At 37.3% G+C, this 20980-nt stretch overlaps 1 protein-coding gene across 1 annotated transcript in view; it reads left to right on the top strand.

The window, feature by feature from the left end:
* Window positions 1-20980, top strand: part of LUZP2 (leucine zipper protein 2) — a 297788-nt gene that overhangs the window by 190925 nt on the left and 85883 nt on the right. Inside the window, exon 6 of the mRNA XM_075548401.1 lies at window positions 12119-12283. Within this exon, the coding sequence (XP_075404516.1) occupies window positions 12119-12283 (165 nt within the window). The remainder of the gene's footprint in view (window positions 1-12118; window positions 12284-20980) is intronic.

Here is a 20980-nt window from a genome sequence, read left to right as displayed (position 1 = left end):
CCAGATTCTCAATTAGGAATTTGTATTTTGGAGTAATAAATCTATTATTTTTTTAAAATAATTTTATTGGGGGCTTTTACAGCTCTTATACTTTCTATTAGTCAATTATATCAAGTATATTTGTACATATGTTGTCATCATTATTTCCAAAACATTTTCTACTTGAGCCTTTGGTATAAGCTCATCTTATTTCCCCTCCATCTCCTACTCTCCCACGCTCGTGAATCCTTGATCAATTATATATTTTTATTATTATTTTGTATCTTACACTGTCTATTGTCTCCTTTCACCCACATTTCCATTATTCATACCCCTTTGGGGGCAGGGGGTGTTCTATATATCCAACCTTGTGAGGAGTTCCCTCTTCTCCCTCTTCCCTTTCCCCGACTATCCCCCTACCTCATGATATCTCTACTCTCACTACTGTGTCTGAAAGGTTCATCTGTCCTGAATTCCAGCTGTGGAGAGCTCTTATCTGTAGCAATGTGTGTTCCTCAATCTAGTACCAATGAATGTTACCCAGTGTGTGTACCCCAGTCTTACCTGTACTAATGGGTTCCCCAATCTAGCCAGATTTGTAAGTTATAACTGGGTCATAGTGGTGCGTAGGGAGGAAGATTGGTTGTGGGGAGGAGGAAGTTCTCAGGAACTAGAAGAATGATGTGTGATTCATCAATGCTATATTGTACCTTTGTTGAACCATTACTTCCTTTTAACCCTTGTGTGGGGGTATATCCAATTGTGGGCTTTGGGTCTCCACGCCAATCCTCCTAGTTCGCTTTGATACAGTTGTTTGCTTTGGATATTTTGATACCTGATACCTGATCCCATCAACACCTCATGATCATACAGGCTGGTGTGCTTCTTCTAAGTGGGCTTATTTGCTTCCCTGCTAGATAGCTGCTTGCTTAACATCAAGTCTTTAAGACCCCAGATGCTATATCTTTTGATTGCCGGGCACTGTCCAGTCTCTTCACCACATTTATTTATGCACCCATTTTGTCTTCAGTGATCTTGTCAGGAAGGTATCAAAGAGAGCTAGATTATCAGAACAAAGTGTTCTTGTGTTAAGGGAGACCAGAGTAGAGACCCAAAGTCCGCTATCTTAATACTTAACATATGGTTATATGTACATTGGTCTCTATTCCTTTCATTGTAAATGAATGTATTGGCATGTATACATGCTTATAGCTATCCCTCTGCAAATAGTTTTTGACTCCTATTTCCTTCCTCAATTTCCTTTCATCTTCCTCCTATCCCACTGTCACGCTCATTCTCCATTTGGCTTTCAGTATTTCCTCTCAGATACATTGGTCTTGATCAAACCCCACCCAGCATCAATTTTAGGTCTCTTGTTTTCCCCCTTAGCTCTGAATTTATTGGTTCCCCACTCCCCCACCCTGCCTCTTCCTTCCTCTCCCATGTCTCCCAACCCCAGTGTGGTAGTTACATAATCTGTTGTCAATTTGAGAGTATTAAGAAAGAAGAGGTGGAGTTTATTTATCCTGTCAATCAGGTAGCAGCTTGATGACCACATTTGGAGGCACTAAGAAGATAAATAGCTCGCTGGAGGTGGGACACATGCTTACCCACTGAGAGACATTCCTATGGGGAAGACACATGGAGCTACACTAGGGCCCTGGAGCTGAAGGAGCCACGAGATGCTTCCACTGCCAGTGCTGAGATGCTTCCACTGCCACTGGTTCCACAAGATTTTCCACCCACTGGCCTGTGATCATCCAGCATTTGACATCATTGCATGTATTTTGTGAGTCTGAAGAAGAATTTATAGATTGGTATCAGACATATGGACTAATATCAGACTTAAGGAATTCATCTGGACTGGCCTGGGATATTTTCTCAATATTCAATTGCTTTTATATATAAAGGTCTTTCTTATACACATATGAGTGTCTATTAATTTGTTTCTCTAGTCTACCCGGACTACACAACCTGGAACTGCCGGGCCAGTTATTTTCTACTCAGGATTGTTCATCTTGCCTATCTTATATAGATAGACATAGGGGAAAGATAAACAAAAACAAAACAAAAAAGCATAATGAAACAAGCAAGCAAACCAAACAAGGGGGGGAAATAGATCGTTCCAGGTCTGTCTGCTGACCTTTATGTATGTTTTCTGATCAAGTCTGATGTTGTGCCAAACCGTGGTCCCCCAAATCAGAAGTCTATTTTCAGGATTCCTTGGGGACTTGGTTTTGCTCCCCTGGCTGCCCAGTTGCACTCCTTTCGCGTTTCACCCCACCTTGCATGTGGCAGAGCAGGCACACTTTCCGCAAGTGTCTCCAGCACTGTTCCCTATAGCGCTGTTGGTCAGTGAAAGCATGAGTCTCCTGGGTGTGGCCGGCTCTACAGTCCTCTCTAAGCATTGGCTGCTCGGAGCAGGGATGTCAGCCCAGGGCTTGGAGGGCCATGATGAGGCTCTCTTTTTCTCTCTTTCTTTCCCTCCCTCTGTCCCTCTTAGTTTGCTCCCTTGTGGCCCGGACAAACCTGCCTCTCTCCCCCTCCAGGGCTACCTCTTCAGTGCTGTCCTCTGTATTGCCTTCTTCTGGGGGAAGGGTCAGCATAGCTTGGCTTACAGATCCAACTTTTTATACTACATATAATGTCATAAGAAGAACCCAAATATGAGTAAAGTGAAGCTAATTACGGTGGCTCTGACTGAATCAGAACATTTAAAATCACATAAGCTTCAGATCCTAGTCAATATATGTCTGACCCTGCCCCATTAGATCTATTCACAATATCTCATTGTAATATGCAAAATAGCCTATTTAAATTGCTTAATGTTACTTGGCCTACTTCACTCCTGATACAAGTTTCAGTGCTACAACTTCTTGTCTACTGTGAGAGAAATGGGAAGTGTCAGCCAAAACTATAGTAAGTCCAATAAAATACAAATCTGAACCATTAATTCTTTATTTAATTTATAGAAATATTATAAAATGATTTCCATGGCATGCATATAAACATTTTTTCGAGATTTTTGAAGTAATTTATTTAAAAGATTATTCATCATGCTAAGTCCTGAATATACAGTTGTAAACAAATCAAGTAATATGTACATAGTATTATACTTTTTCAAAATAAGAATGGTTGATATGAGAGAAACAAACAGGTTGAATAATAGTAAATAATATGGTAAATGGGGTGCAAGAAACCCAATACTCAGAAAAATCAAAAAGAACCATTGTGAGTTGAAAACATTTTTATGTACCATCATTCAGTGACTCCATCTGCACTTCCCAGCACTTTTCAACACCTGTTATTGGCAGGTCCTAATTCTGCCTTATAAAATGGCAGAGCAGAGTTAATAAGAAAGAAATACATAGCTCCCCTATCGCTAATAGTTTCCCAGTTCCTTCCATTACAGCTCCATCTCTCTTCCCTCTGCTGGAAATGACCTTAACAGAATGATTTCATGCATTGGATTCTAGTAATCGAAAATTTCATCTGAAACAGACATATTATCACACAGCACATTAGAGCGAGTGAGATATTGGAAAGGATCTAAGTTGCGATCCTGACTGAAACTGTACTCTAGAGCAGCAAACCAAACTAAACTTACACACCACGCACACACATATACACAAGTGATTCAAAGGTTTGTGGGAAAATGAAAGTAAAAGAGATAACAGAATTTTTCAACAAACTTTTTGAAGTCTGAGAGAGAAAGAGAGAGAACAGAGAGAGAGATTCATTTTTCCTAAGGATAATGGCTAATCACTCATCTAATTGTAGAGGCTCGAAAGTCTTGAGCCAGACTTCAGTCTGGGGGCTTCTTCCCATTCACTTAATCACAGATATTGATACTTCAAGATCAGTACTGTCTCACAAGGAACAGAGGTGAACGCAATGCAGTATTTCTGGCAAGTGAATGAAATGCATTATTTCTAGGCAAAATGGCAGTATACTACCTCAAGTCAGGCAACCAGAACCATTTGACCAGATCATGAGTTCCAAATACAATAGCCGGCATGAACAAATGCTCACAAGTGTTGCTAGAACACCTATATGCTTCTTTCTTTGATGCAGGGAAGCTGTTTGCTGCTGTCAAATAAATTCCAATGCATAGCAACTATGTACAACAGAATAAAATAGCACTTAGTCCTGCATTGTGCTCACAATTGTTCTTATGTGCGAGCCCATTGTTTCAGCCACTGTATCAACCCATCTTATCATAGGTCTTCCCCTTTTGTGATAGCCCTCCACTTTAGCCTGTGAGACAGTTTAAAAAAGGATCTAAGTCTTTATTTGGTTGGTTCAATGAAGCATGCACTGCCAGATGGCCTAGATTAGACCAACTTGAAGTACCTGACCTACCTTGGTACACTGTAGAGGAAGACATCCAAAAGCTTAGAGAAATTGGTATGTTAGAATGGATCCAACATTAAGTCCAAGATATGGGACAATTCCTCGGGGAGATCAACCAGCAACTTGGTGGCAGGTTGATTACATAGGACCACTTCCATATGGAGGGGACAGCGTTTTGCTCTTACTGGAATAGACACCTACTCTAGATATGGATTTGCCTTCCCTGCACGTGATGCTTCTGCCAAAGCTACTATTCGTGGACTTACAGAATGCCTCATCCACCGGCATGGTATCCCACATAGCATTGCTTCAGATCAAGGAACTCACTTTACAGCAAATACAGTGCGACAATGGGCCCATTCCCATGGAATCCACTGGTCGTATCATGTTCCTCATCATCCTGAAGCTGCCGGCTTGATAGAACGATGGAATGGGCTCCTAAAGACACAATTACGGCGCCAACTAGGTGGCAACAACTTGCGGGGCTGGGGCAATGTTCTCCAGGAAGCTGTATACGCTCTAAACCAGCTGGCAATATATGATGCTGTGTCTCCAATAGCCAGAATTCATGGGTCCAGGAATGAAGGGGTGGAAGCTGGAGTGGCTCCACTCACTATTACTCCTACTGATCCCCTTGCAGCATTTTTGCTTCCTGTCCCAGCAACCCTGTGTTCCTCAGGCCTGGAGGTCCTGGTCCCGAAGAAAGGAACTCTCCCACCTGGAAACACAGCATGCATGGATTCCACTGAACTGGCAGCTGAGAATGCCCCCTGGTCACTTTGGACTTCTCATGCCTTTGGATCAACAGGTCAGGAAGAGTGTCACTGTACTAAGTGGTGTGATTGCTCCTGATTACCAAGGAGAAATTGGACTGGTACTACATAATGGAGGTAAAGAAGAATTTGTCTGGAATCCAGGGGATCCCATAGGCTGACTCTTAGTGTTACCATGCCCTGTTATTAAAGTAAATGGTAAGTTGCAGCAACCCAATCCTAACAGGACTTATAATGACCCAGGCCCCTCAGGAATGAAGGTCTGGGTCACCCCGCCAGGCCAAAAACCACAGCCAGCTGAGGTGCTTGCTGAGGGCAAAGGTAATACAGAATGGGTAGCAGTAGAAGGTAGTTCTACCTATCAATTATGACCACGTGATCAATTGCAAAAGTGAGGCTTGTAATTGTCAGTGTATTTTCTTTGCATGTGATTATTGCGTATATTTCCTTTGTTCAAGTATGTTATATCAGATATAATTTGACTCAGTGTGTTTTCATTTATATGTATGATAGATGATTTATGATAAGTAAAAGTGTGATTTCATTAATATCTGGAAATTATATAAGTATGTATGGGTAAAGAATTGTGTACAGGTGCCAGGCTGGCAAGGGGTGGATTGCTATAGTTTATAGTGCCAGCCTGGCCGATAAACACAAGTAGGATTAACTGAAGGGCAGAGGGATAAATGGCTCGCTGACATCACCCTGGTTGTTCTGTGCCTCAGTTTAAAGGGGTACACTACCTGTGGGATGCCTAGCCTGTGGACTGTGTCGCTGTAAGTTGAGGTCCCTTTAAGCCCACATGATTGGAATGTTCATCTCTGGAGCTGGGGACTGACAGTTGATGACAGCTGGGGACCTGCCTTGCTGTTTGCTGCCTGGGTATATATAGCCCAGCTCTCTCTGTAGAAGGGGACTGGCAACTGGAAGCTCTCAAGCCTTGAAGGACTGCTAGTGTCTCACTGCTTGATAATTTAACTGTTAATTTCTTGTATTAGCTATCTATATTATTTAACTGTTTATTTCTTGAATTATATATCTATCTTTATAAATATATTTATATATATTACTAGCAATCTGGTTTGTCTCTCTAGAGAACCCTGTCCAATACACTACTCTAAGATTAAAAGGAAGTTTCAGAGTCTCTTCTGACATCCATTTTGATCTTTTATTTTTAACAGCCTTTTGCTTTCTTCATGTTTGGTGGATGTTTTTGATGACATCCCCTGCTCATCAGGTCTTCTGTCATTTGAGATGTTCTTAAAATGTAGGTAGGATATAGTCAAGGTCATATTTTGACTACAATGTACTTGTTTGAATTTTTTTAACTTCAACCTTAGCTTGCATATGAACAATTGATAGTCTTTTACAGAGACCCTCAGGCCTCATTTTTAGCTGCTAATATTGAGCTTCTTCCTCTCCCAAGAGATATAGTCAGTGGATTTCTGTTCTACCTCATGAAGTCCACCAATATTTTCACTTTTGTGTTTCTGAAAAATGTTACTTGCAAAATTATCTCTCACAGTCTCCAGGTTTATTTCTATCGCCAAGTCCATATTTTCCAACTACTGTTTCTTCCTCTTTGTTTCCAACTTTGTAATTTTCAATTCCCAATAATTATCAATACATCTTTATTCCATGTTTCAATTAACTTTGAGCTCATTCAGCTGTGCATTTACCAGTTTGTGCTTTTCTTGTTTCATCTTCTTGATTCATTTTCCACCAGCCCTGCAATTACAGAATTCAGGTAAAGTTTTCAGCTTACATTCAGCCATAGATTTGAACCAGACTGGACTTGCCCACTTTTACAACAGTCTGAGCCATTTCTTCATAAAAAGCTCCTCTTGTATTCCTATGTGTAATTAGGTTCACTTCTCCAGAAAACTCAACCAAACGAAGATCCCAAGGAGAGGATACCAAAAATATTTGCAAGTTCATCACTAGAGTCAATAGTGAATATTGCCACTCCTATTTCCACTTTCTGGTTCTCAGACCTGTGAAACTTGGTTATTGGAGAAACAATACTAAATACCACATGCCAGTTTAAGACACATATAGTCTCCTGGAGAACATTACTCCAATTCTGCAAGCCAAGGCATTACCATTAAATAGACATCATAATTGTGGTTTTAGAGAACTGCCCCAGCATTCCATCAAGACAGCTCTTTCAGGATGATAGGAAACCTGGTCAGATGAGTGAATACTTTCAGCATGAGGCATTGAAACACTTCATTTGCTCTCAAGTGAGTCCTTTGATCTGAAACTACTCTGTGTGGGATATTATGATGATATTAAAGAGGCTTTCTGTTAAGTCTCTGGAGGAGAATGTTGGCAGAAGCATCATGTATGGAGAAAGAAAATCCATATCCATATAAAGCAAGTGTCTATACCTGTAAGAACAAAATGCTACCCTTTCCATTGTGGAAGTAGTACAATGTAATCAATCAGCCACTTGGTTGCTGACTCTCTTCCTAAGGAAGATTCCGTTTTGTTGACTCACTGTTGGTCTCTGCTGCTGAAATATTGGGCTGTAGTCAAGTTCATGTTACTAAACTCATGCTGTACCAGTCATCATGGCCACTTTGCACATATGGCAGCAGAAAGGAGGACTGATTTCCACAGAAACTATACTATACCCTGATTCTTACAATGCTAGGTAACATTCTGATGATAATTTACATGAGAAAATGTTATCATATTTTGATTTATTCAGTGTGGTCTATCTGCATGCTTCTTTACCATACCTCCTTGTCACTAATTTTTCAATCATTGTTCTTCAAAGTCTCTAATCCAGTCAAGCCTTAGACACAGCCTATGAAACAATATATATTCACAAATCTGGCTACTTCTGCTTCCAACCAAACTGTGCAGAATTTTGAGTCAGATTATTCATATTTATGTACATTTGGAGAATGTCTTTTCACTACTGCCCTGAGGGAGCTCCCCCCAGAGTATATTAGTACTGTTATTATCTACTTTAAGGTGCTTTCTGCTTTACATGTTTTCCCTTCCTAAGTCAATTGGTTATAAGGAACCCCCCAAGAGTCACAGTGCAGACTGGGACACGAACATTACAGAAGTGCACACCATGGGCTTTTGTGTCATTTCTTCTTGAAATGTCCTTGGGCCTTCAGGCAATGCTCAAACCTGATCAAATGCATATGATTTACACTTAATGAAGAAGTGTCTCTGCCCATCCAACTTTTGAAATCTATGGGTCAGGCAACCTACAGTTCATGAAAATTAATTCAGACTGCATGGTAACTTAGTAGACCACATTTATGCATTCGATTTTCACTAAGTCCCAGTGGCTTGTCAAAAGCTTTTTCTCAAAAGGAGAGTATTTATCTGCAATGGATGACAGAACTTTCCCCAAAAAAGGGTTTGTGCTATAAGAGCCTGCCAGAACTTCACACCACCACTCTGTCTCCTACTTACACATCAGTCACATTTGGATCAGCTGGACCATCCATGGCCACAGTGTAGGGACAGTTCACACGGCAGACTGAACCTTCTTTGGTTCTGGGTCCCATTCAACTCCAGTAGCTTCTCAAGTCATTTGAAAATGAGGGTAGGGTAGCACGCTAACATGAAGGGTATCTTGCCACCAAAACTGAAGCATGTGCTCCAGACCATGTGCTTCCTTTATTGTTGTGGATGTGACCGGATGTAGTTACTTAGCATTCACTTTGGTAGTCATGTCTTAACCTACTCGACGTCACTGGACTCCTAGAAAATTTCCTGAGGTAAACGTTTTGCCTAGTCAGTGTCCTGGCTTCTAGCACACACACATCTTACTAAGATGTAAAAAATCCCTTCTTCTTTGCTGGTCCAATCAGCATCTTGTGAGCAGGAAGGCAGCCAAGGTTCTTGCAAACTGACCCGTGACATAGAAACTGAGGAGTTGATTGAGATGGGACAGTGAAGTGCATTGTTGGCTGTTCCAGCTGAAGGCAAATTGCTTCTGTGATCATTATAAACAGAAATTGAGAACAAGTCACTGGCTAGGCCAATGGCTGAATACAAGTTACCAGGAGATGCAATAATGTATGCACAATGAAACTACATCTGGAATAGCAGCTGTAATTAATTGGGTCATCATCTGGACCATTCATGATAATCCCCTGTCATTTTCCAAGCTTAGTTCTCTATTTGGGGGAGGGGTTTACATGAAAATGAAGGGAACCATTACCCACTGCATTAATGTCTGGATAGTGGCATTAAGATCTGAAGTCTTCCAGGAATGCAGTATTGCTTTCAGTTTACTAGTGTCCTATGCAAAGCCAGTTTAAATGGCTTCCACTTAGTTGTTCTTAATATAATGGCCTGTAATCCAAATGTCAGGGATCCAAGGTGGGTTTTCTGCCAGTTGTTGAGTATGCCTATTCTTATTATGGATTGTGGACATGAGGAAATCCCTCGAGGATGGTCTGTGGGACCCACGAGGCTGGCTGTGAGATGACCTGTGATAAGATTCCATTAATAAAGTCACACCATGTGTCCCCACTCTTAGAGGTGGAGCCACAAGGAAATTTGATCCTCTCAGAATTAGTGTCAATTCAATAGGCAATGTCCAGTTATCCCTGAAGTTTCTGGTCACTGTCTGTTCCTCAATAAAAACACATTCTTGTAAAAGACCTAAATTCCCTTTGAAAACTCTGGGAGAAAGATTAAGAGCATTAAACTCCACAGCGCACATGGGTCCTTCCCCAAAGAGACTGTGCACCTGTACATTGGCTCAAGACTGGGAATGGAGTAAGTGGCTACAGTACTTTATTCTAGCATTCAAGTTAGATTGCCATGCATTAGACCTAGATTTTTCCCACTTCAATAATTCAATAAATATTTATTAGATTTACTTATATTTCTCCCCTTGGAGTGTTATGCCTAAGGGGCCAATGCCATATCCAATATTCTGATAACTACTTTTCATCTGTTGCTTGTTAAGGCAATCACACTCTCCTTATCTTGGTAAATTAAGGACTACTACTTGAGACCCTACCACCTATAGTAGGGTTAAATCAGTCTCATGGTAGTTCTGTGTCTTACTTCAATTAGGACTGTTCTCACGATCAAATCAGACTGACCATCCATCAATACAACAGCGATCACAGTCTTCAAGGATGCTAGGGCTGCATTTGAAAATGTGTTCCCAACCTTTCTGACGCAAAGTGTCTTTTCTGAGCGCGCCATCTGAGACTCGGTGGTTCTGCCCTAATAAACCCACTCTACTAACAATGCTTCCAAGGCTTTGGAGACCTTTTTGACAGTATAATAGAGGAGTTTGGGTATTTCAGCTAAATTTAGGGTAGGCCCCTAGGCAAGCCAACCTTCTGCAAATCAACCATTTAGCATTTATTAAATCCTTTCCTAATCTCTCAACCTGAAACTTTAAATGATAAATCTGTGTTTACTAGACCCATATCAATAAACTGTGACTAATCCAACTTTGTGTTCCGTGTAAAACTATCCCACACTCTTAAAGACTATATCGTGATATTATTCAGGATTTCGGGGGTGGGGAGGTGTTGTACATGTCAGGGTGTGTCAAAAAGATTGGGGAAAGTGAAATTAAAATATACTGGGATTTTATAATATAAGAAAAATAAAGCAGTTATTTTGGAGTGTAATGTCCATCTTCAGAGATCATATGCTGTACTAAACCTTTTGAAATTTTCTGGGTCTTAAATCTAGTTATAGGTTTAGTAGCAAAAAATTGGTAGTAAATTCAAAAATGTCTAGTAAGGTACCTGTATTAGGCCCTGCCCTATTAAATATCTCATCAGGTATAGATGAGTTAATCTCATCACGTGACGGTAAGAGGACTGGCTCTGATATCAGAAGTAATACAATTTAGGGACTGACTAGCACAACCTCCTGATTGTATGTCCATATAACATGATTTCAAATTTTAGAATCTCACTTCTTCCCAGTGAATGCCCTAACTTTAACAAAAAGACACAGTTTAAGAATGGAATTTCAATTGGTGTTATTTAGATATGTAATTTTACCAAAAGATTTTGGGTTTGACTTTTGGCAAATCTTTTTGCTGTAAGAAATAAGGCTTTTGTTCGGGGGGTGGGGGGTGGGGGCGGGGGGTAGAGGGCAGGCAGTTTCAGTTCACAAATGGCTACTTTAAGATCCTTAATGTAACCCTTGAGCTGTGACTCTTAAACCCTGACATTCTTTTATTTCTGTCCAGCCTTTTATTCACATATAATTTTTTAAACATTTTATTCATATGAATGTGGAGTTAGAACAATTAATACTGTTAACTCTGTCTGCTTTGTAGTGTACACCATAAACTCACTCCTGCAGACGTCTGGACTCGTATTTTCTTTGATAATGATAATGCCAGTTGCTTAGAGGTCTGAACGGATCCAAGTGTTTCTTGTAGGAGAAATGTTTTATATGTTGATAATAGTGATAATCTATGCTAATTTAAGAAAGTTAATATTATTATTTGCAATCATTTCAAATTAACTCGTATCACTTGACACAGTCCAGAAGAAATGAAAATTATATTGTAGACAAGTTTTTTCTTCTCAATAAGTGGCAATATTGAGTTGATATATAGATTAATAAGAACAACATCAGAGCCTACATTGTTTATAGAAGGATACAAAATGTGGTAACATTATAATAACAGAAATATGCTAGGTTTCAGAAGAATGTATTCTTCTTCAGATTCAACCAAATATATATTACCTTGACAATAAATTATCTGATTGAAATCACAGAAGTTCAAGAGGTAAACATATGTTATACCATGATTTGAGTATTCAAAATGTTTCCTGAAATATGTCAGACTCCTGAAAACGAACTTTAACTAATTTGACTGTGTATTATTTGATGTTTCCTGTTGGAATTTGTACTTCAAGCAAATAATTTTGAAAATGGATATGAATTTGCTCGGGTAATGATTGTGGGTTGAAGGAAAAGAGGAGAGGAAGCAGAGACATGGTGACTGTAAACGCATGTAAAACACTTGCTGTCCCTCTGTTTTTCCCTAGGAGTCCCAGATCAAAGCTATGAAAGAGACAGTACAGCTCTGCCTGACCTCTGTTTTCCGTGATCAACCTCCTCCTTTGAATCTAATCACATCGAATCCAACTCCGATGTTACTTCCACCCAAGATAATTAACGCTAAGATTCCAGATTCAATGGCAAAAAATAAGGTACACTTTATTTCAGCTTTGAAAACTAAAATCAAATACTGTGCTGCCTTGACAGATTTGAAAGTAAATGGAGATAATAAGCTAGCAGGTAAGAGCTAAGTGGTTTAAATTCATCAAGACTCCACTTATTGACAGCTGTTCATAGGTAAGATACCATGAGTATGTACATCAATAAAATATAGTTTGTGTCATATTCCAATATCCACCACATATTTGGTATGAGATACATTTTTCTGCAGTATAAATATCATTATAAGCATGGATAAATGTTTTTAAGCTTGTAATTTTTTACCCTAGTTATATTTTTTAAACTCTAATAATGAGTTTAAAACTGATACTATCAGATTGTTTGATGATAGATTGAATGCTTCTGTAGTTTTAAAAAGCTCCCACATGATTTTAATGTGCATAAAATCTGAGAACCACTGAAATCAGAAAAATATCTTCCAAATTAAATTCCCACTATCACCATAAAGCTAAGAAACTTTCCAGACTTTGGGAATTTCCATTTGTTGACTAATTGTTTCAATCTTACTGACAGCCAGAGATCATTATGGAGGAAACGAGTTTAGTTTCATGAGTATATTTGAAGGTGACTCGTGGATCATTTGAGAATCATTTGCATTTAAAGTTCTACAGTTACCAACCCAGCTTCCAAATACACATTCCCGGAAGTGGGACCGAACAAGCTGAACACCAGTGGTGCATGTTCCCAGGGAGGAGTTCTGTCTGGGTATCTCCCAGATAATTGCTTTGACTCTCTGTGTATTCACAATAAAGAGGGAGCATGAGAATTGAGATATTAGGAAGATAATATTTTCAGGATAGACAGCAAAATTAAGTTAACCCAAATAAAGGATTTAATGCTCATTTTGAATGAACTAGTTGAAAATAACTAGTCTTGGTGGTGAAGGCTCTTCACTAGTAACAAAGGTGGGCAACAGGAGCCTAACAGCTGCTTTGGGGAGACAGGTGTGGCATTCTGTCCAAGTAATGTGAAAGTGTATGTTTCCATTCTGTTTTGTAATATTCTTTGCTTTTGTTTAAAACAGAAGAGCTTCTAAAAATGATTATGCCATTTTTTCTATTTATTTGTTCTCACCTTAAAAAATCTAGACTTAAAGGTATTTTATTTTACTAAATTCAGGCATGAAAGTACACATTAATGTTCTGTTGTGTGGTTGTAATGTGCATAGAAATTCTGAGTAAAATCTTTAAAATTGGTCATCGGTAAAATTAATAGTTATCTACCCTTCCTCACTTCACCTACAGAAGAGATACTAACAGAGAGGCTCCAGGTTGTGTTGTGCCGAAGGAAAAGAGCAAAGGTCCATCCTATTAAGTCTGAGGACTTTGGACAGGCAGTTTGTAATTCTATGGACATGTCACATCTGTCTCCATCTCAAAATATATTTGAATATACCCATCATTAACCCCAGACTCTTTTGACCCTGTAGATGTAGAGATATTCTTAATTTTATTTTAAATTATTTACTGTGAATAAACACATGACTTATTTCAATAGGTAATACATAATTACTATTTTTAGTATTTATTTTAGAATATGAAAGAAAACATTAGGATGAGAATTTTGAGAATCATTAATTTTTCAAGGAACAATAACAAAAATGCAATTCTTTAAGATGAAGTTCAATAAATCTAAGTTAAAGCACAACAGAGCATTCTATTTTGCAGATTAAAATTAAAAGCTTGCCTGGTGTTTTTATGTTATGCCAACATTCTTTATCTTTTCAATAGTGGAGGAAATTGTATTCTGTTGACTTAATCTCTATTCATGCACCTTGGAGACAATATTAAAAGGATCCTGAATAATATAGTGTGATATAATATATGCATAAGAGGAACAAACACTGCTGACAAGGGATGTGTCTTATTTTCATACAAAAAGTAACTTTTTCAAATAAGTACACTAAATTGATCCATTTTCAGAGTAGGCTAAGTGAAGCCAGGGCAAGATCAGGTGCCCAATTAAGGTCTGAAAGACCACGATGCCATTCATCAAACAATCTCCCTGTGCCTCAGCTTCCTCAGTGCCTATACCTTAATGTTATTAAAAAATTGGCATTAACATTTTTAATGATTATTTTCTAATACACTTTATTAGTATTTGTTTCTTCTTTCAATTATTTTAATATGACTTCTGTACCCTTCAATGCGTAACTACATAGATAGATATATGAATAATTTTCCTGTTCAAGTAAATAGATTCAAGTGAACAATATGCAGTCCACCTATGAAAAAGACAAAATTACTCCCTAACATTATTTTTCAGTTGGATTTTTTTTCTCTCAGAAGATTTGGAGAATAATTTCAAATACTTTATTTCTAACACACAAGGTGGCTAAGAGAGAACACATAAAAAGAATTTATATAGTTGTAACCCCAGAACAACTCATTTCTTTTCTTTACTAATATTCTGGAGCATATTTATTGCAAATTCTTTTACTCGAGTCTCTGTTAAGATTTCTCAGCCAGATCTGTGGGCTCACTTTCCTCTATTTCATAATATCCATCAATGTCATACTTGATTTTCTACATCTGAAAATAACCATTATATACTTGCCCTGTTTTGATTATTTATTCCATTCTCAGTGCTCAGTTACCCCTGTGTTTGGTACTCATGGCTCTTAATCATGTCTCAATGTCTTAAATATACTGAAATGCATTTCTCTCCCACAGGGAGATAACTGCTTAGGTGTTGGGCAGCTAATCTGAGCTGTAAATATTTATATCCTAAGAAATCCAATGGGGTGTTTCTGTTCTGTTCTGTTCTCTTCTATGGGGTCAATTTGTGTCGTAATTGACTCAATAGCAGGAAGTTTGGCTTTTGTGTTTGGTCTTTCTTCCTGAAGTATCCGTAGTGGTGCCTTGAGTTGAGCATTGGGCTGCTAATTATAAGGTTGATGATTCTACACCACAAGTCTGCTCCCATGAGGATTGACCTTCTCGGAAATCCCAAGTAGCAGATCTCTATCTCAGAGGGTTGCTGTGAATGGGAAATTAACTTAATGATAGTGGGATTACTTTGGGTGCCTTCTTTGGGGTGACTTTTCTTATCTGGAATTCAGTAGATAGATAGATAGATAGATAGATAGATAGATAGATAGATAGATAGATAGATAGACAGATAGATAGATAGATATAGAGTTATATGATTTAGATATATAAAATTATTGAATGTTTGTTATATGCTTAGTAGGGGAAGAAAAAATTGTTTCTCATCTATATTCTACACTCTGTCACTAGAGATGGAACTTTGAAATGACAAAAATGAAATGATTTATGGGAATGGAAGTCAAATTGACTGTGTTTTATTTTTGTTGTTATTGTTTTCCTCCTCTTCCTGCTCCTCCATTTCTCTTCTTCAATCTCTCTCGCTCCACCCCCTACTGTGTCAATTCATCTTGTAGAGGTCATTCGTTTTATCTCTGCCCCCCATGTTTACCAAGCATGATGTCCTTTTCCAGGAACCTGTCCCTCCTGATAACATCCCAAAGTATGTGAGACAAAGTCTTGCCATTCTTCCTTTTAAGGAGCACTTGTTTGTTCTTTTGGCAGTCATTGTTCTTTCAATGTTCTTCAACAGCACCATAAGTCATATGCATAGACTCTTCTTCATTCTTCCCTTTACACTTGAAATTTTCACATGTATATGAAGAAATTTTAAATATCATAGCTTAGATCAGGCACGTCTTAGTCCACAAATTAACTTCCTTGATTTTCAACACTTTAAAGTGGTCTTGTGCTGCGGATTTACCCAAAGCAATGTGTTATTTGGTGTCTTGGCTGATGTTCCTATGAGCATTGATTATGGATCCAAGCAACATTGAGTGTACAGAGAAAAAAAATACAGAGGATTTTCTAAATAGTATATCAGCCTATCTCTTCGCCAAACTCAGGGCGATTGGTTTGGCTACCCTGTAGGTGAATAATACACTTGCAACTAGAACTCAGTAGGATTTTTGAATGTAGAAGCACTATTAGAAATCTCCACTACCACTGGTAAATAAATGTTGGAAATAGTATAACTTACCTGAGGAGAATATCTATAGCGAGAGGATATGAGCAATCTGAAGGAAATCAGACATGAGACAAAGGAAGTATATTGTCATGTATAATCTAAAAGCTGGAGCATTTTGAGTTCCCTTATTTTGCTGAGTTACTCTCCATTATTTACTTGTGTTGAGAACCAGAATCCGCTCGATGGCTGTCTGTTATTGTGTATATTTATAGTGATGAATTCATCTGTATCCTGAAGCTAGCTCTTACCATCTTGTGAGCCAACGGTTAAATTTTCAGAATTTTTGCTAAATCTTAAATACAGTCATTGTCAAATAAGTATTATAGTCATATACAGATAATTATGTTATCATAAGACACTTTACAAAATAAAACATGGCAAATATGCAAACGCTTTCAATTGTTTACAACATCACACTATTATCTTTGCTCAGTGGCCTTGCTAGGTTTGGTGTTACCCAGGTCAGTAACTCATGATATCACCAGCCATATGCTGGTATCAATTTTAATAACAGAATAATACATAATAAATATAATTGTGGATTGTTTAAATGTGCTATTGCTTGGATTATGTGAATACTAAGAACATTTTTTGAAAACCTTTCTACATTGAGTTACATTACTAGTAGCAAAGACAGTCTTTAAAAATATTTTCCTAGTTTTCTTATAATCACTGCTTACATCTTAAATGTATATCGGAATAAGGTCAATAATATTAATTATCATAATACTGTAGCAGAAAACACCAGGAATTTGAAAGAAATGAACAATTTTTAAAATACTGGCAGAACATTTTATGCCATTTCATGGTATAAAATTATAGAGAGACGTGAACATTTTCTTTATTAAGTGAAAATAAATACAAACAATTAAAAAGGTAAAAGAAAGGCACAGTACATGTTGTAGCACTTAGAGGTGAAATCACATGACTTGGGGTGTCATTGTAACTGATTAATATTCACAGCTCTGATGAGCACATTCAAAGTTCAAATAGTAAATTAGCTTAGCACAACATGTTAGAATTATAGGTCAATTGATATATGCAAAGGAAGCTTATCAGAAATATTTTGCTTTTATATTTTTCATTTTAAGTATTCCATTTCTGCTGAAGCACTATGCAAAATTGTATGGTCTCAACATTGATAGTGTCACCTGGCATGGCCATACCCTGGCATGGCCCTGGTAGCACCACTTCTCTTGAAGGCAACATGTTCTTTGAACAGTTGATGTAAAATTCTATATAATAGTGTAAACTTTATAAATAATATAGAATTATATATAGCATATAATTCTATACAGTAGTTTGCTACTGTACATTTTAACACATTTTTACACACTATGAAGTTCAATATCACTACAGGTAAATTGAAATTGATAGTGTGTAAGTGAAGGAAATTGACAAACATGGAAAATCAGAATCTTTCTCCTTCTAAAAGTTTCTGACTGTGTGTATGAGTCAAGTAGTGTATGTGTTTATCATTTTAAAAATATCTTCTGCCTGGCACCCAAGGTAATATAAACACAATACACATTCAAACTTTTATCTTTTGCTCTTCTACTTCTGTGGTAAGGTTATACATAATTTATTTATTTACTTGAGTCTATTCAGATGTATTCATATTGCTTCTGGAAGGAAAAAGGAAAGTTTCTTCAACTTATGGCACCTTCTGAAAACTTTGTTTCATAGGTTTAGTGTAAAAGTATATTTAATCTATCCATTTTATAATAAAATTATAATAATGTGACTTTATATAATTTAAAACTATAAAAAGTTTAACAGTTATATTGGCACATAATTCACATTTGATTCAATGATATAAACATATTTAAAAGAGTTGCGAAATTACCACTACAACCTATAAATTAAATAAATGTAAGTAGAGGAAAGAGAGCCATAGTTCAAAGAGATTATTCACTTTTTGTAAAAAACATGAATCAGTACTACAGTCATCTCTTTGGTGCCTTATAACTAAGTGAAGTGAAATTTAAAGTGCTAAGGTTTATCCACTTTCTATATTCGAAACCTTGATGAATTATCTGTCTCTCCTAAGATCCATCTTCCATAAATATAAAATGAAAATAATAGTAGAATAAACTAAAAGAATTGTTGTTCAGATTAAATTTCACAGAAACACAGACAGCATCCAATAGGTAGAGTAGTGCCTGGCACTGACAAGGCCTCTACAAATTTATGAAATGAGGAATTTAGTAAATTAAAACTGTGGTAAGACTGCAAGAAGGTTTAAAGAAAGTTTTGGTAGGATGTTATAAAAATTTTAACTACCTTTTATAATTTAAATAAGATAATATGTTGTTATTTATTTAAATAAAGACAAGTGCATATTTTAGCACAAAATGTTAATAGAAACTTCACAGTTCATTTAATGTCAGGAATTATACTGTCACACCCCCCCAAAAGGTAAAAAAACAGACAGTCAACATGAGAAACAATTCAGACAAGCAACTTGGATAAGGAAATGGTGAAATGGTGCTATTAGCATCCAGCTTTTCATCTGTGTCTTAGATTGTTAGCCAACCATGTCTTCTTTTTCCCTCGCCCAATTAGTGTAGCTCGAGTTTATTTGGTTAAAGGTCACAATTGTTATTTCCATGTAATTGGACAAGCATGATTTGTTCATTAATTTTCAGTTCATTTGAAATGTCAAAGCCATGCTAACAAAGAAGGCAAGTGTGGCCCTGATCAGGGGCGTAAGGACCACCGGGCACACATTGCAATCTCCTTGGTGGGTGCTTGCAGATGTAGAGCAGGTGGGTTTGTCTTTCTCTCTTCTCTGCCATAAATCAGCTGCTCAGGAATTTCAGAGAACTCTCAAAATGGTGCACTTGTAATCATTGTACATTCATGGTTCTCAATCATAGCTACACGTAAATCAATGAAATCTTACAAATAATCTTTCCTTAATGTAAACCCTAGAAGTCTTATTAAACAAAGAAAGTGGCTATGATTTGAGATAACTCAACCTCCCCACTTCTACCCCACCACCACACACATATTACCTCAATATACAGCATTAATTGAGAACTATTAGGATCTTTACACTAGGGATAAGAAAAAATATGAATATAAATTAGTTCCTTCTACTTTTAGACTTCTAGAAAACATCTCAACAAGCCCAGAATTGATCAGTTTAAGATACCTGTTTTTCTATTTGCTTTATGCCATTAGTTAGCTCTTTAGTTATGTTTACCATATATCACTTAAATTATTTAGATTATACCAATTTTTTTATCTTGTGTCTTCATATACCCAGGGTTACTGCATGTAGAAAATAAAGTAACCGATCTAAATGTTTTTTTTGTAAAATATAACATTATGACTAAAGGAATATATGACAGATAAACTCAAAATCAGCAGATGAAATGAGGCCAACGGGATACTATGAAACAGACTATCAATTGCTCATATGTCAATACAAGCTGAAGAAAATTAAAGAAGTTTAAGCTGAAGACTATTAAAACAAGTCTACAAAACCCCAAATACCCCCTAATGTACACCCCACCTGAATTTACAAAACATCTCCGGAACAGACTTTATTTATTGGACACTAGTAACAGAACCTGATGAGGTGTAGAATAACACCAGTAACATCATACAAGAAGAAAAAGAATATTAAAAGGGCAGGAAAGAAAGAAAAGATCAAACTGGTTGTCAGAAGACACTTTGAGACTTGCCTTTAACTGTAGATTAGCCAAGACAAATGGAAGAAATGATGAAGTTAGAGTTGAACAGAAAATTTTAAAAGGGCAGCTCAACCCAAAATATAATGATGAAATGTGCAAATACCCAAAAGGAATATCATGCTGATCAATCATATTTAAGCTGAAAGAAGTGAAGGGGAAAAAGCCAAGCCTCAAGTTACAATATTACAGATTCTATAGGCTAAATAGTAAATGATTCAGGAAGCATTCAAAGGATGCACAGTTGCTATATTAGAAGAGAAATAATTGACATTCAACCATTTACACAGGTAGGATATGCTCAAGAACCAGTGGAACGAAGATGTCCAAGATGCACTGCAGGCGTTAGTGAAAAACAAGGATTCAGGAATTGACAAAAGGCCAATAAAAATGCTTCTGCAAGATGAGGTAGCACTGGACGCACTCATCCATTAAGAAATTTGCAAGAGTTACCTGACCAAAAACCAGAAATATCTGTATTTGTAGTCACTACAAAGAAAAGTGACCCAACAGAGTATGAAAAATATAGACAATATCGGATGCAAGTAAAATTTTGCTGACGATTATTCAATAATGCTTGCAGTAGTATTTTGACAGCTGGCAGAAATTGAAGCTGATTCAGAAGAGGTCTTGGAACAGTGTACATCTTTGATGACTTTAGATGTATCATGGGCCAAAGCAGAAAAAAACCTGAATATGGTTACTTGTGTGCTTTTTGTATATGCCAAGCCATTCGACTATAGGGATCATAACAAATTATGATAATGTTGAGAAAATGGGAATTCCAGACCACTCCACGGTCTCCTATGGAACCTGTACAAGAATTAAGAGGTAGTCATTCAAATAGAACAAAGGAATACTGGAAGGAAGGTTTAAAATCCGGAAAAGTGGATATCAGGGTTTCTCTCATCCTTATTCTATCCGTATCCTGGGCAAATAATCTAAGAACATCACATC

This window comes from Tenrec ecaudatus, chromosome 4 (genome assembly GCF_050624435.1).
Source record: "Tenrec ecaudatus isolate mTenEca1 chromosome 4, mTenEca1.hap1, whole genome shotgun sequence".
Lineage (NCBI taxonomy): Eukaryota > Metazoa > Chordata > Mammalia > Afrosoricida > Tenrecidae > Tenrec > Tenrec ecaudatus.
The sequence above is the reverse complement of the archived record's forward strand: the minus strand, read 5'-3'. Positions and strand labels throughout refer to the sequence as shown.